This window comes from Silurus aristotelis (assembly GCF_946808225.1).
Source record: "Silurus aristotelis genome assembly, chromosome: 8".
Lineage (NCBI taxonomy): Eukaryota > Metazoa > Chordata > Actinopteri > Siluriformes > Siluridae > Silurus > Silurus aristotelis.
The window spans coordinates 31,270,796-31,283,295 of NC_139581.1; the positions used below are offsets into that span (position 1 = coordinate 31,270,796).

At 41.0% G+C, this 12,500-nt stretch overlaps 3 protein-coding genes across 6 annotated transcripts in view; 1 reads left to right on the plus strand and 2 right to left on the minus strand.

The window, feature by feature from the left end:
* clcn2c (chloride channel 2c) overlaps window positions 1-3,931 on the plus strand; it is a 43,921-nt gene extending 39,990 nt beyond the window's left edge. For both annotated transcript variants that reach the window (XM_083549107.1, XM_083549108.1), the window contains exon 23: window positions 262-3,931. In XM_083549107.1, coding sequence (XP_083405233.1) covers window positions 262-456 — 195 coding nt within the window. In that variant the 3' untranslated portion in view covers window positions 457-3,931. The remainder of the gene's footprint in view (window positions 1-261) is intronic.
* Window positions 3,932-4,828: 897 nt separating this feature from the next.
* Window positions 4,829-7,473, minus strand: hspb12 (heat shock protein, alpha-crystallin-related, b12). The gene is given in 4 exon segments (XM_083549140.1): window positions 4,829-5,566; window positions 6,015-6,085; window positions 6,088-6,117; window positions 7,130-7,473. Coding segments are annotated over 4 exon segments (582 nt in total). The 5' UTR covers window positions 7,458-7,473; the 3' UTR covers window positions 4,829-5,413.
* Window positions 7,474-9,093: 1,620 nt separating this feature from the next.
* Window positions 9,094-12,500, minus strand: part of fam131ab (family with sequence similarity 131 member Ab) — a 9,411-nt gene continuing 6,004 nt past the window's right edge. For 2 of the 3 annotated variants that reach the window (XM_083549132.1, XM_083549131.1), the window contains exon 5: window positions 9,094-12,113. In XM_083549132.1, the coding sequence (XP_083405258.1) occupies window positions 11,605-12,113 (509 nt within the window). In that variant the 3' untranslated portion in view covers window positions 9,094-11,604. The remainder of the gene's footprint in view (window positions 12,114-12,500) is intronic. The other variant, XR_014534772.1, reaches the window with a different exon arrangement.

Consider the following 12,500-nt stretch of genomic DNA (forward strand, 5'->3'; position numbering starts at 1 on the left):
AAAAAATACAAAGAAAATTAATACAATTAAAAAAATAAATAAAAACATGAACATAAAAGCAGGAAACAGTAAAAACGATCAGGGTGTGACATGGTCATGTGATGTGCTGAGTATGATGGGAGGGAATGTAGAAAGTGTGTGTGTGTGTGTGTGTGTGTGTGTGTGTGTGTGTGTGTGTGTGTGTGTGTGTGTGTGTGTGTGTGTGTGTGTGTGCTAACGTGTGTGTGTGCTAACGTGTGTGAAACGTTCCCGGTGTTGTAGCTGCGTAAAGCCATTGAGGGTTCGGTGACGGTGAAGGGGGTGAAGGTGCGCCCCCCGCTGGCCAGCTTCAGGGATAGCGGCACCAGCAGCAGCGACGCAGAGGGGACCGAACTCCACAAACTGTGGAACCGTCACACCAACATGACGCTGCCAAGAGACCAGCAGCCCTCCGACTCGGACGAGAAATCCCAGTGAACAAAAACACCACAAAAAAGGAAGCGAAAAAAAGTCACATAATTTACTCATGTTCTTTTTTCCTACGAAAGCTGAAAAGCTGCACACTTCTGGGATTCTTCTGGAAAGTTTTGTTCTGTGATCTTTTACGTCCCACTTCTTTTGCACTGATTTTACTTCCTGGTTTCGATAAAAAGGGACGTACTAATGCTAACACTTCCTGAACAATTCCAAAGCCATCCTGTTCCTGTCTCGTTCTTCCTCCTGACTTTTGTCTTCCTTTTATGGCCACAAGGTTTTTCTCTCGTAAGCTTCCTGAAGCTCGTTATTGATACGGAGCCATGCGATATTTATATTTAAGATATTTACACTGTTCTTAATGAGCTCTTTTAACAAATCCCCCCCACCCCCCCATTACTGGTGTAAATTATTTGTAAATTCAAATGTATTTTTTACATTCCAGCCTTTTGTTGTCACGTGTCCTACATGAAGTTCCAGTTTCCAGATATGTTCCTCAAGAAACCCATCTGTATCTCATCATCTGTGAGATCAAATGTTCTGACCTTCTGCTCAGTATTCATTTTCGGATGATCTGCAGCATCTAATATAACCCTTTTTTTCTTGGTCTAAAGAATCCAACATTCTTTAGATGTGTTCCTCAGAGAACTGCGTCTCATCATCTTTTAAAAACTGAAACACAGAACCTAGTCTTGACTCATACTTTGACTCTGACTTCCTGCTGAATATAAAAAGCTGCAGCATCTTATAGGACCTTTATTTGATCTGAAGAATCTAACATTTTTTTGTCTTCCTTAAAGTCTTGTACCCATCTTATCTGATGAACCTAATGACCTGGATATTCCATTCCAATCAGCTTCTCCAACTCCATTCATGCTGAATAGTTGCCTCATACCTTAAGTTTCAGTATTCCAGGGGTCTTTTGCAAGCAGAACCCAGATGAAGTATTTCCCATATCCTGCTTAATGACCTCCTTGAAGAGCTGCTGTAAGATCTCAAGGATATAATAGGACCTTCTATGCATTTAGTCTGTAGATGAAACAAATGATTTTACAAATGCCATTATGCTCCTTCAGGAACCTACAGCAGAACCTACTCATTCTAGTAGATTTTGTCGATTTGTGGTTTTCTCATCTAAAGAGAATGAAAGTTTGTTCCTTGAGCAACCAGTCCACTAAACTTTCCAGAATTCTACAAGATCTCGTAGATCTAAGATCTTAAAGGTTTTTTTGAAGATCATCATCATATCCAAGTTCTGCTTTTTCCTCTTAGAGGATGATATTCAGGTCCCTCACCTCTCGGGTTAGATGTCTTCTAATAAACAGTATTTCATGTAAGATTTGCAGAAGCTACATTTGTCAATTTATGAGCGTTTTCAGAGCACCAAGTGTTTGAGGAACCTGTCCAGGTTTTGGACTCACAGTTGCTTATTCTCATCGATCACTTGCTGAAGTCAGATGTTACCTGCTGAATAATTCTTGGACACATGTTTTATCATTTCATAAGGTCTTAAAGTTTTAAGATTCTTCATGAGTGTTTCATCACGTTTTGGTTCTTCCAATTATTGTTCTCGTTCAGACTTCAGGTCTATTTTTTCTGGAGTTGGAACTGGATATTCGGTCTAAACCTAATGGAGTTCATGTACCTGGTGGAGTTTCACCGTCTGTTCCAATATTCAGATTCTCCTGATAGTCTTCAGTGAGCACTGATTAGCCAAAGACCTGGTTTTCAGTCCCTGCAGTGATGTTCCTCTGTTCACTACACATGTTCCCTATCTAGAGTACAAACTCCTGGTGCTGTAGATACCTAGTGCACTACAGTCACACCAGAACGCCCCCTGAGATTAGTTTTAGGAACGAAACGATGTTTGCACTTCCTTCTTGTTTTGCGATTGAGGACTTTGCCATTAAAATAAACCCTTTTAAGTCGTACTGCTGTAGCATCAAAGAAAACTGACCCTCCACTGAAACTCCTCCTACTTTTACAGGTACAGAAACGTCTACGTTTTTCTGAAGGAAAAATATCGAGGGAACAACCGTAAACACTCTTATAGCGCGAGTGCAATTATAAATATATTTTTGTTATGCTTAATCGTCGACATGCAGACTAGTGTTAATTAATCAATTAACCTGTTTGTGTTTTCTTGATTCGCGCCGTGGCCCTAAACGTGTCCACGTGCGCACGTGTCTTCACTCATACACTAACTACACTCCTTGATTATAACTCTAGCTAGCTGATCTTAACATATGAGGTCTAACGATCTAACCTGAGCAAGCGTCTGACTCACGTGTAGGAAACGTGTCTTTGTGAGTTCATAAAACTCGACGACGGAAAAATCTTCGGGAAAATTCAAAATATTTTCCTGTATTTCATTTCTAAACAAATCTTCTTGAGCAGCAACAAAAAAAAAAAAACGAGACGGACGCAACTTTTTTGCTGTATTTGATGTGGTAAATGTTTTTGTCTCAGAGATTTATATATTAATATGTTTGTTTGTTTGTTTAATCAATTATGTTGATTTTTATTTAGATTGTTGTCTATGATTTTCCCTCTGACCAATAGGCTCGTGTGTGGGTGGGGTAGAGGGCGGGACTTGCCTTATATCGCTATGAAGTAAGGTTTTATGGTATTAGGTTTACAGATGTAATATATTTGCCTCCTTACATATTAAGTACTGGAATAATCACATATTAATGAACCACCTGATCAGATTTGTTTGTTTGTTTGTGTTTATGAATCCAGGAAAACATATTAGCAATGTGCTAGCTAGCATTGCCATGAAATATCTGACAAAGTGCCTGAAACATCTCTGATATCATCTATTTAGAAAGTGTTGTACATTTACTGATGATCCACACTGATGCACATTTATGATTTTATTTTTTTTACCATCACACTCCTTCTTACTCGCACTCGGATAACCATAGCAACCGATTCTCCGCCCCTTATTCCTGTCTTAACAACAGGACATTAAAATAATCATGACCAGGATTTTATTTTGTTTCTTTAGTCGTCTTTTTTTGTGTTTTCAATAAATCATAGTGTGCATTTATTAACAATCACCTGAGGAGAGAGCATGTGGGCGGAGCAAGGGGTGGAGTGAGAGACAAGGGGGCGGAGCAATAGGAACTATTTTTCTGTTAATGTTGTAATCTTAAAATTAATGTGCAATAATGCCTGTTTGTTTTTGTGTGTGTGTGTGTGTGTGTCTGTGTGTGTGTGTGTGAGAGAGAGAAAGATAGATGACATTATTTTTGTAAAGACTTGATGTTACAGTATGCACTGAGGCCGAGGGAATTCTGAATCAGTAAAACCTCTGGCACTACAAACACACGCACGCACGCACACACACACACACACACACACACACACACACACACACACACACACACACACACACACACACGCACGCACACACGTCCCATTCTTCAAAAGGATTGTTTTATATCAGGGATGAATAAAGATAATTTAACATAAATACCAACTTCTTTTGTCTTTTTTTGTTCCACTTTTTTTATTTATTTAAAATGTTCAGTTTTTTTTTTTTGTGTATTTTTTGTATTTGTTCTGTGTCCTGAGTTTTATTGTTTAAACAGCACTCTCACGTGTGTGTGTGTGTGTGTGTGTGTGTGTGTGTGTGTGTGTGTGTGTGTCTGTGTGTGTGTGTGTGTGTGTTTGTTTTTCTGTTTGTTTTTTACCAATGTGTTAATTTTGGTAAAATTGCCTGTCTGTATATATTCATCTTTATCAGTCTCTTCCTTGGATTCTATCTATCTATCTATCTATCTATCTATCTATCTATCTATCTATCTATCTATCTATCTATCTGTCTGTCTGTCTGTCTGTCTGTCTGTCTGTCTGTCTGTCTGTCTGTCTGTCTGTCTGTCTGTCTGTCTGTCTGTCTGTCTGTCTGTCCATTTGCCTGTATTTCTCTCTCTCTCTGTGCTATCAGATACGCGGTGTGTGTGTGTATGATGATGATGATGATTACTATTATTATTATTATTATTATTATCAGGGGTTTCAGGTCTCTTTGTTTAGTTTACCCTTTGGCTCACGTGTGTGTGTGTGTGTGTGTGTGTGTGTGTGTGTGTGTGTGTGTGTGTGTGTGTGTGTGTGTGTGTGTGTGTGTGTGTGTGTGTGTGTGAAGGTCAGGGTGTATTAATGTATAAATTGAAGTTGAAAAGGTTAATGTTCAGGTTCAGTCTGATTGTTGTTCAGACAGAAATGGGGGAAGGGCAGACGTGTTTCAGACGTGCGGAATACAAACCTCTGATCTGATATGATGTGATCTAATCCAAAATATATATTGACATTCTACACAAATCCCATACTTATTCTGACCAATCAGAGTGCAGGAGGAGGAGGAGGATGATGTGTTTAGTGTAGAGGCTTTATTTTAGAAGACACGGCACTGACGTGTGTAGAAATGACGTGTGATTTATATCTGTCAGGATGATTACGGCTAGACAGTTAATAAACATACACACAATAATAAACACAATGTCCTGCGGTTTGTAAAAAAAAAAAAAAGCACCCCATAAAACCCTATGAAAGAGTTCTTCTCCATCATGCTCACACCACCAGCTCCCTGCTTAGCATTGTTAACATGTTTTGAGGTAATAAAGTAACCCCAGAAGCACAGCTAAACACATCTGTGGTCTACAGATAATCAGGAATTAGCAAACATCTGTAGAATATCACGGACAGAATGTTAACTGTACGCTACATGTAGCTGCTATGGGGTTGTATTTAAATGATATTATGATTACAGTTAAAATGCTAATCTTTAACACAAATTAATAAAGTTTATCCACAATGCTAATGCTAACTGTAATAATACAGTAGCACACACTGTCAGTTCAAAATTTCTTACTGTTCTGTTGCCCTGTATATGTGTGTTATCATGTGTGTGTGTGTGTGTGTGTGTGTGTGTGTGTTTTGGTTATTTAAGTCGTGGTCAGGGATGTGACAGGGATGTAGACAAGCTTTTCACACTGATTACGAGCACGCCGTCCGGCATCAGAGTCCCGCTCACAGACAGAGGGTCCATGTCCTCCGGCAGCAAAGACTTGTGGGTAAATCTGTCAATAACACCACCGTCTTCTCCGAGCTGCAGAGATACGGCTTTAATATTCACACTGTACAACATATTTATATTTAAACCATCACTTTATTCACTTCATATACAGTACGTCACATTTTCGTAGGGAAAAATATTTAATATCAAAACTTTTGGCTGTTTATTTGTTAGTTTACTATAAATATATATATATATACATACATACAGTGTCCCTTTAATCATAAACTTGAGTAAAAGTACAAAAGTATTTACCTTCACATGTACTTCAGTTTCTATAATGTTCCTGTTATCATTTTTATCACAAGATTCTTTACTTAATCACCTCAGTTTATGTAAAAAGGCTCGAATGTGACTCTCAGCACATTGTTTTTTTAATAGAATGATATTAATGACTCAAACACTGATTGATTTCTATTACACACACACACACACACACACACACACACACACACACACACACACACACACACACACACACCTTCTCAGCGTGAATAACGATGCTGCTGTTGAAGGCCATCACCACAATGTCATGAGGCGCAAATCGACTGACATGTAATAACCACCGTCCACCCAGATTACTCCTACACACACACACACACACACACACACACACACACACACACACACACACACACACACACACACACACACACACACACACGTGACATGTTCATTAGTTTCCAACTTTCCACCTGATATTAGTGATGATGATGATAATAATAATTATAATAATAATATATAATATTATTATTATTATTATTATTATTATTATTATTATTATTATTGTTATTATTATCAGGGGTTTCAGGTCTCTGTTTTACTTTACCCTTTGGCTCACTTTAATTTTCAAAGTGAGAGAGAGGGGTAGAGAGAGATAAAGTTGGGGAAAGAGAGAGAGAGAGAGAGAGAGAGAGAGAGAGAGAGAGAGAGAGAGAGCAAGAGAGCAAGAGAGAGAGAGAGAGAGAGAGAGATTTGAACAGTGGACTTAAATAAAAGAGTAATTTTCAAAGTGAGATAGAGGGAGAGAGAGAGAGAGAGTGAGATTTGAACAGTGGATTTAAAGAAAATTACTCCACACACCCACACACTTTTTTTTTTAAGTCCACTGTTCAAATCTCTCCCTCTATCTCTATCTCTCTCTCTCTCTCTCTCTCTCTCTCTCTCTCTCTCTCTCTCTCTCTCTCTCTCTCTCTCTTATCCTCTATCCTCTAAATTTCTGTCCTCTCCCTCTATCACCCCCCCCCCTCTCTCTCTCTCTCTTATCCTCTATCCTCTAAATTTCTGTCCTCTCCCTCTATCACCCCCCCCCCTCTCTCTCTCTCTCTCTCCCTCTCTGTATGATGTAATGATCAGACTGGAGTCTATACTCTGATGAATGTGGTCTGGAGAGAAACATTGCAGACGGAGAGATCATCTCCTGTATAACTTATCTGGAGGTGAAGGTCTACACTGATGCTGATGTTCTACACTCCTGTGGAAATATACATCATTATAAAGCATATCACAGAAACCTTTTCTTATCATCTCCATTGATTCTCATCAGCTTTAAATATCTCCTCTGCCTCGGTCAGACGTACCAAAACCACGTCTCACCGTGTGCGTCTCCATGGCTCCAGTCACCGTGGTAACCCTCTGAGTGGGATTTTCTGTCTCCCTGGTAACCTCCGAACGAGTCTTCATCGCCTTCATGAGCCCCAAAACGTGTCGCTCTCTGTTCTCTCAGGAAAGGCATGAAGAGAGGATCTGGTGGAGAAGAAGACGCTTCAGTCTGTATGGAGGTGACGCTGCTGCAGCTGTACCTCGCAGAAGAACGGAACGAGGACGAGCGACAGGAAGAGCAGCCGGCCAGAGAGCTCATGATGCTGAATATCAGAGCTGGAGAACTTCTGTGCGTCTTATTTAACCTCGTGCCCCGGTGCATTGTGGGTCTGAAAGCTGCTCTTCCTGTCTCCATACATGGCCTCGCTCCTGGCATCAGAGCTCTCGGAATAACCTGAGAGCTGATAAGACGTGGAAAAAGCTCTTCAGAAAGAGCGAGAGATACACAGGAACCAACTGACTATCACCATCTCCTCCACGGTCATCTCAACATTCATCTTAACATCTACAAACTTCTGCCTCCCGAATCGCACAATTTCTTATCAGAAATCTTCACAAAATATTAATCTTATAATATTAATTTGGAGAAAAATCTATGAAAAGTTGTGTGTGCATAAATATTTACCCCCAACACACACACACACACACACACACACACACACATACACACACACACACAAACATACATACAATTCCTGAAATGAGTAGACTGGAGTGGAGCTCTGTGTGTGTGTGTGTGTGTGTGTGTGTGTGTGTGTGTGTGTGTGTGTGTGTGTGTGTGAGAGAGAGAGAGAGATAGATCTCAGCATCTTGAAGACCAATGGACCAAATAAAAACAGGACAAACTTCTATCCATCTCCGTTTTGGCAGCTCCTTCAGAGCGCCGCTCCCTCTGTTATCACCCACGGAATGAGACGGAACCACGCCTACATCTGTGAGGGGATTAGACACAGACCCAGCCAAAAGGACCAGGAGAACACTGGGCATGATGCTTCCACCACCATGCTTCACCATCAGAATGGTTTTATCTGGTAATTATTCTTTGTTACTAAATAGAACACAGCCCACTATTAATATGTCACTAATTGGGACACAGCCATCTCTGTTCCATAAGGCATTGATTGGGACAGAGTGTTCCCTATTGCTGGCCAAAAGAATTGGGACACAGCCCACTTTTATTGCTGGCCACTGTTTTGAATACATAACCTTCTGTCACTGTTTGGAACACAGCCCACATTTACTTTCATCTTTCATTGAAACACAGCTCTCTTTTTATTTAACCTTCTCTTGTTGAAGTGCAATCTTTTGATTGGTTAATGAGTTCTGCTTTATTTTTATTTAATATTAAGACAGAACCTTCCTTTAGTGATGGTTAACAAATTAAGCACAGCCTTTTATTAATGTTAATGTTAAAGACTTATTGGGACACAATGCCCTCAATTAATGTCATTGTTTATTTTAATTGAAACACTCTGTTCCTTATGTGTTGGTTACTGATTTGGGACACGACCCTCTCTGACTGATCCTACACTACTGCTGATTAATACTTGGATCACAAACTTCTCTTACTGATGATTACAGATTGGGACACAGCCATCTCTTTGTATCAGAGAGTAATTGGAACACATCCCGCTAAAAATGTAAATCACTAATTAAAGACTGTCTGTCAAAATTGGGACACAGCCCTCCCTTTCCAACAGGTCAGACTGTTCATTACTGCTCCCCAAAGAATTGGGACACAGCCCTCATTTACTGTGATCAGTCGCTAAAACACAGCACTTGGTTTATCTCTATCGCTATTTGGGACACGACCTTGTCTTGTTCTGCATCACTGATTTGGTAGTGTTCTCACCCTTACTGTTGGTTATGGATTGGGACACAGCCCTCTGTTAGTTTCGTGTACAAGGGTCTCGGAATTGGGATGCAGCCGCTCGTCGTTACAGCTCCACGTGAAAAAATAAGAGTCATATTGACACGTTTATTGATAAAACAAGGCAGATGCAGAAAGAAAGTCGTTATATTTTAAAATAAGCATTCAATACTTTCTTATTAATCAATAAAAACAAAGATAAAAAGAAAAACAGAAAAAACAACGAAAGAAAAGTGAGAGTTTTTAGTCGTCATTTTTCATCAGGAGATTTGCACTTTGTTCATGTTCGTGTGCGTGTGTGTGTGTGTGTGTGTGTGAGTGTGTGTGTGTGTGTGTGTGTGTGTGTGTGTGTGTGTGAGAGACCACAGAGGGTCACAGGAAGTCTTAAGTAAGAGTGTGTGTGAACAGTTAAGACTGATAAAACTGAGTTGAGGCTTTTTTCCCCTTTTCTTTCTATTAGATGGATAGACATTTTGGACACAACTCCACCATCACACACACACACACACACACACACACACACACACACACACACACACACACACACACACACATACACACACACATGCGATCAATGTTGACCCAGTTGTGGGTAACGAGGCCACTGGTGTAACTGACAAAATAAAACCACTCTGTCACTATGACAGGCAGCACAATCCACCAATCACAGAAGAGCTGGGTGATGGGGTGAAGCCCCACCCACAAAACTATACAATTCTGATGAAAAAAGAGTGAGAGGGAGAGAGGGATGGAGAAAGAAAGAAAATACATAAAAAAGACTTTAAAAAAAAATAACTTTAAAATATAATTAGCGGTAAAGTTACTTATAGAAACGATGGCACGCGCGACGTTAAAGGCACGATGTGGTTAAATCTCCTGAGGTGCCAAAAAGCCCTGCATGATATCCAACACACACACACACACACACACACACACACACACACACACACACACACACACACAAACACACACACACACACACACACAGGTGGGTTTTATAGTTAGTGTGTATCTGATATAAAAACGTCACAGATCTCTATGAGGATTAAACACAGTCAAAATCAACACAGCTGACAGTTCGGTCCCCACAAAGAGCTAAATACACGGTCACAGTATTACAGCAGTGAGCAGGAATAATAGTGCACTCCAAACATTATCTCTTTATTGTAGAACAGTGTTGGGTGGAGAAGTTTGTGCGCCCCCTCATCTTCACACACACAATGTCGTTTTTTTTATAGAGTTGTGTGGGTGTGGCCAAAAGAGAAAAAAAAATAAAATGTTTAAATGCAGGTAAAGACGAATCTTTTTGTCTGAAGGGTGCACAAACTTTTTCACTCAACTGTAAACATTGAACTCGTGGAGAAATCAGGAACCTGTGAGCGATAGAGTGTTCTAGTAGGTCATTATAAAGACACACACACACACACACACACACGCACACAGGTGGGGTTCGTGTCCAATATGTGTACACACTTGGGCGGGATTTCACCTATCTCTCAGAGCCAATCAGAATCCACAAACATACATTGTCCAAGGGAACTTAGGATCACCATGGCAACGAGAGAACGACTGTCAGCAAACAAAATTAGCCTGCGTGTGTGTGAGAGACAGTTCTTGACATTTCCGGAGAATAAAGAAAAAAAATTAGACGTTTCTCTGAGTGAGTGTGTGTGTGAGAGAGAGAGAGAGAGAGAGAGAGAGAGAGAGAGAGAGAGAGAGAGAGAGAGAGAGAGAGAGAGCAGATCTAACATGGTCACATTGTTCCTCTCAGAAATGATTCAGGCCCAAAGACACGATTAAAGAAACGTGTTTGTCACATGAAAGAAGATCATTTCTGACACGTCACACGCTCACGGAAAAAAAAATCACTGCCAAAAATCACACGTACAAAAATAGAACGACTTTCCCACAAACCCCCGAAACCTCTTCTCCACAAATCCGCACTCTGTATCGGTTAAATCAATACCGTGATCCTATCTTCATGATCATCATCATCATCATCATCATATATTGAGTGATTACAAAACAAGTCCAGAAAGAAAACAGTAGTTTTTGATGCTTGGTTTGAAAACATTTCCTGGTCACAGTACAAACATTCCCCGTTTGCGAAAGTTCTTGTTTCTCTGCGCTGAGGGTGACAGCGGCTCGGTTTAGCAAAGTGAGTAAAGAGTTTCCATAGCAAGCAGCCATGCCCAAAGGATGCACACCCAGGACCCAGAATGCAATGGGGCCTGAGATTGTGAGGGAAAAGGGGCGGAGCTAAACAGGACAGCCAGGATTCACAAAACCGTGCAAAAGTGGACCGGAGGGTGCAAACCCGAGCACTCGAGCATTCACACTTGCGTCACATGCAGAAGAAAATTTTCATTCTTTTGTTCCTCCGTGTTTTTTTACTTCGATTCGGGTTTCATCTTTTAGCCTCTTCCTCCAAGCCGCTGCAGAAAAGATTGTTGAGACGCTGTTTGAAAAATTTAATAAAATGATAAATCTATAGAGTCCACACCACTGTACGCAAATAAAAGGGGGCGGAGTCTAAAACAAACATGCCGAATCCAACATTCCAAACAGAAGGGGTGTGGTCAAAACAATATGGCGACGCTCACTGCTGTCTTTCTTCCTCTTCCTCTTCGGCGTCTTCCTCTGCTGCTTCTACTTCTCCATCTTCCTCGTCAAGTGACACCACGCCAGACGACGCAACGTCTGAAACTTTCCTCCGTGCGGAATATTCCGCTGTGCACCAAGCCCCGCCCCTGCAGTCCTTGCAAGGTGTGTCATTGTCTTCAAAGGTCTCAGAAAACAAATGGCCCCGCCTTTGCCCCACCCTCTGGAGGCGGGCCAAAAGAAAGAGGTCCTCCCTGCCATGCAGAGCGCCCAGGATCTTGGCGGTGAGGTCGTCGCCACAGCGACTGAGGTCACGCAGCAGGGAGTGTGTCTCCTCCAGGCTGCACATGCTCGACCCCAGCGTGTCCGACACTGACCCCGGTAACCCCGGTAACCCCGCCGGAGGTGAAAGGTCAACACCGACGCTGCTTTCGGCCTCACGCAGCCGAGCTTCACAGACCCGAGTGTGCATGATGTCACGCAGGTAATGAGGGTATGAGGAGAGATCTGCAGGAAGACAACATAGTGTGAGTGTGTGTGTGTGTGTGTGTGTGTGTGTGCATCGTTAAAACCTTTTTATTAATCAGCACCTTCTGACCAATCAGAGTACAGGATTTGACAGAGCTGTGTTTTTATGATTATAGTCGTTTAGTATTATTTCTCATGCCTCAGCCCCGTCTGAGAGCTAAAGTGTTAAATTTAAAGGTAAGGGACAGAATGTAGATCTCCAGTGGAATTAAAAAGCAGTTCACTCTATAAAATATACAGTTTTTATTATAATGTTATATAAAGAATATAAATTCTTCTAATTTGTGTCATTCGTCTAACTTTAATCCACTTCTCTCTATCTTTCAGCTCCATCTCTCTTTTACTGCTTTTCTGTTCTCTCTGCAT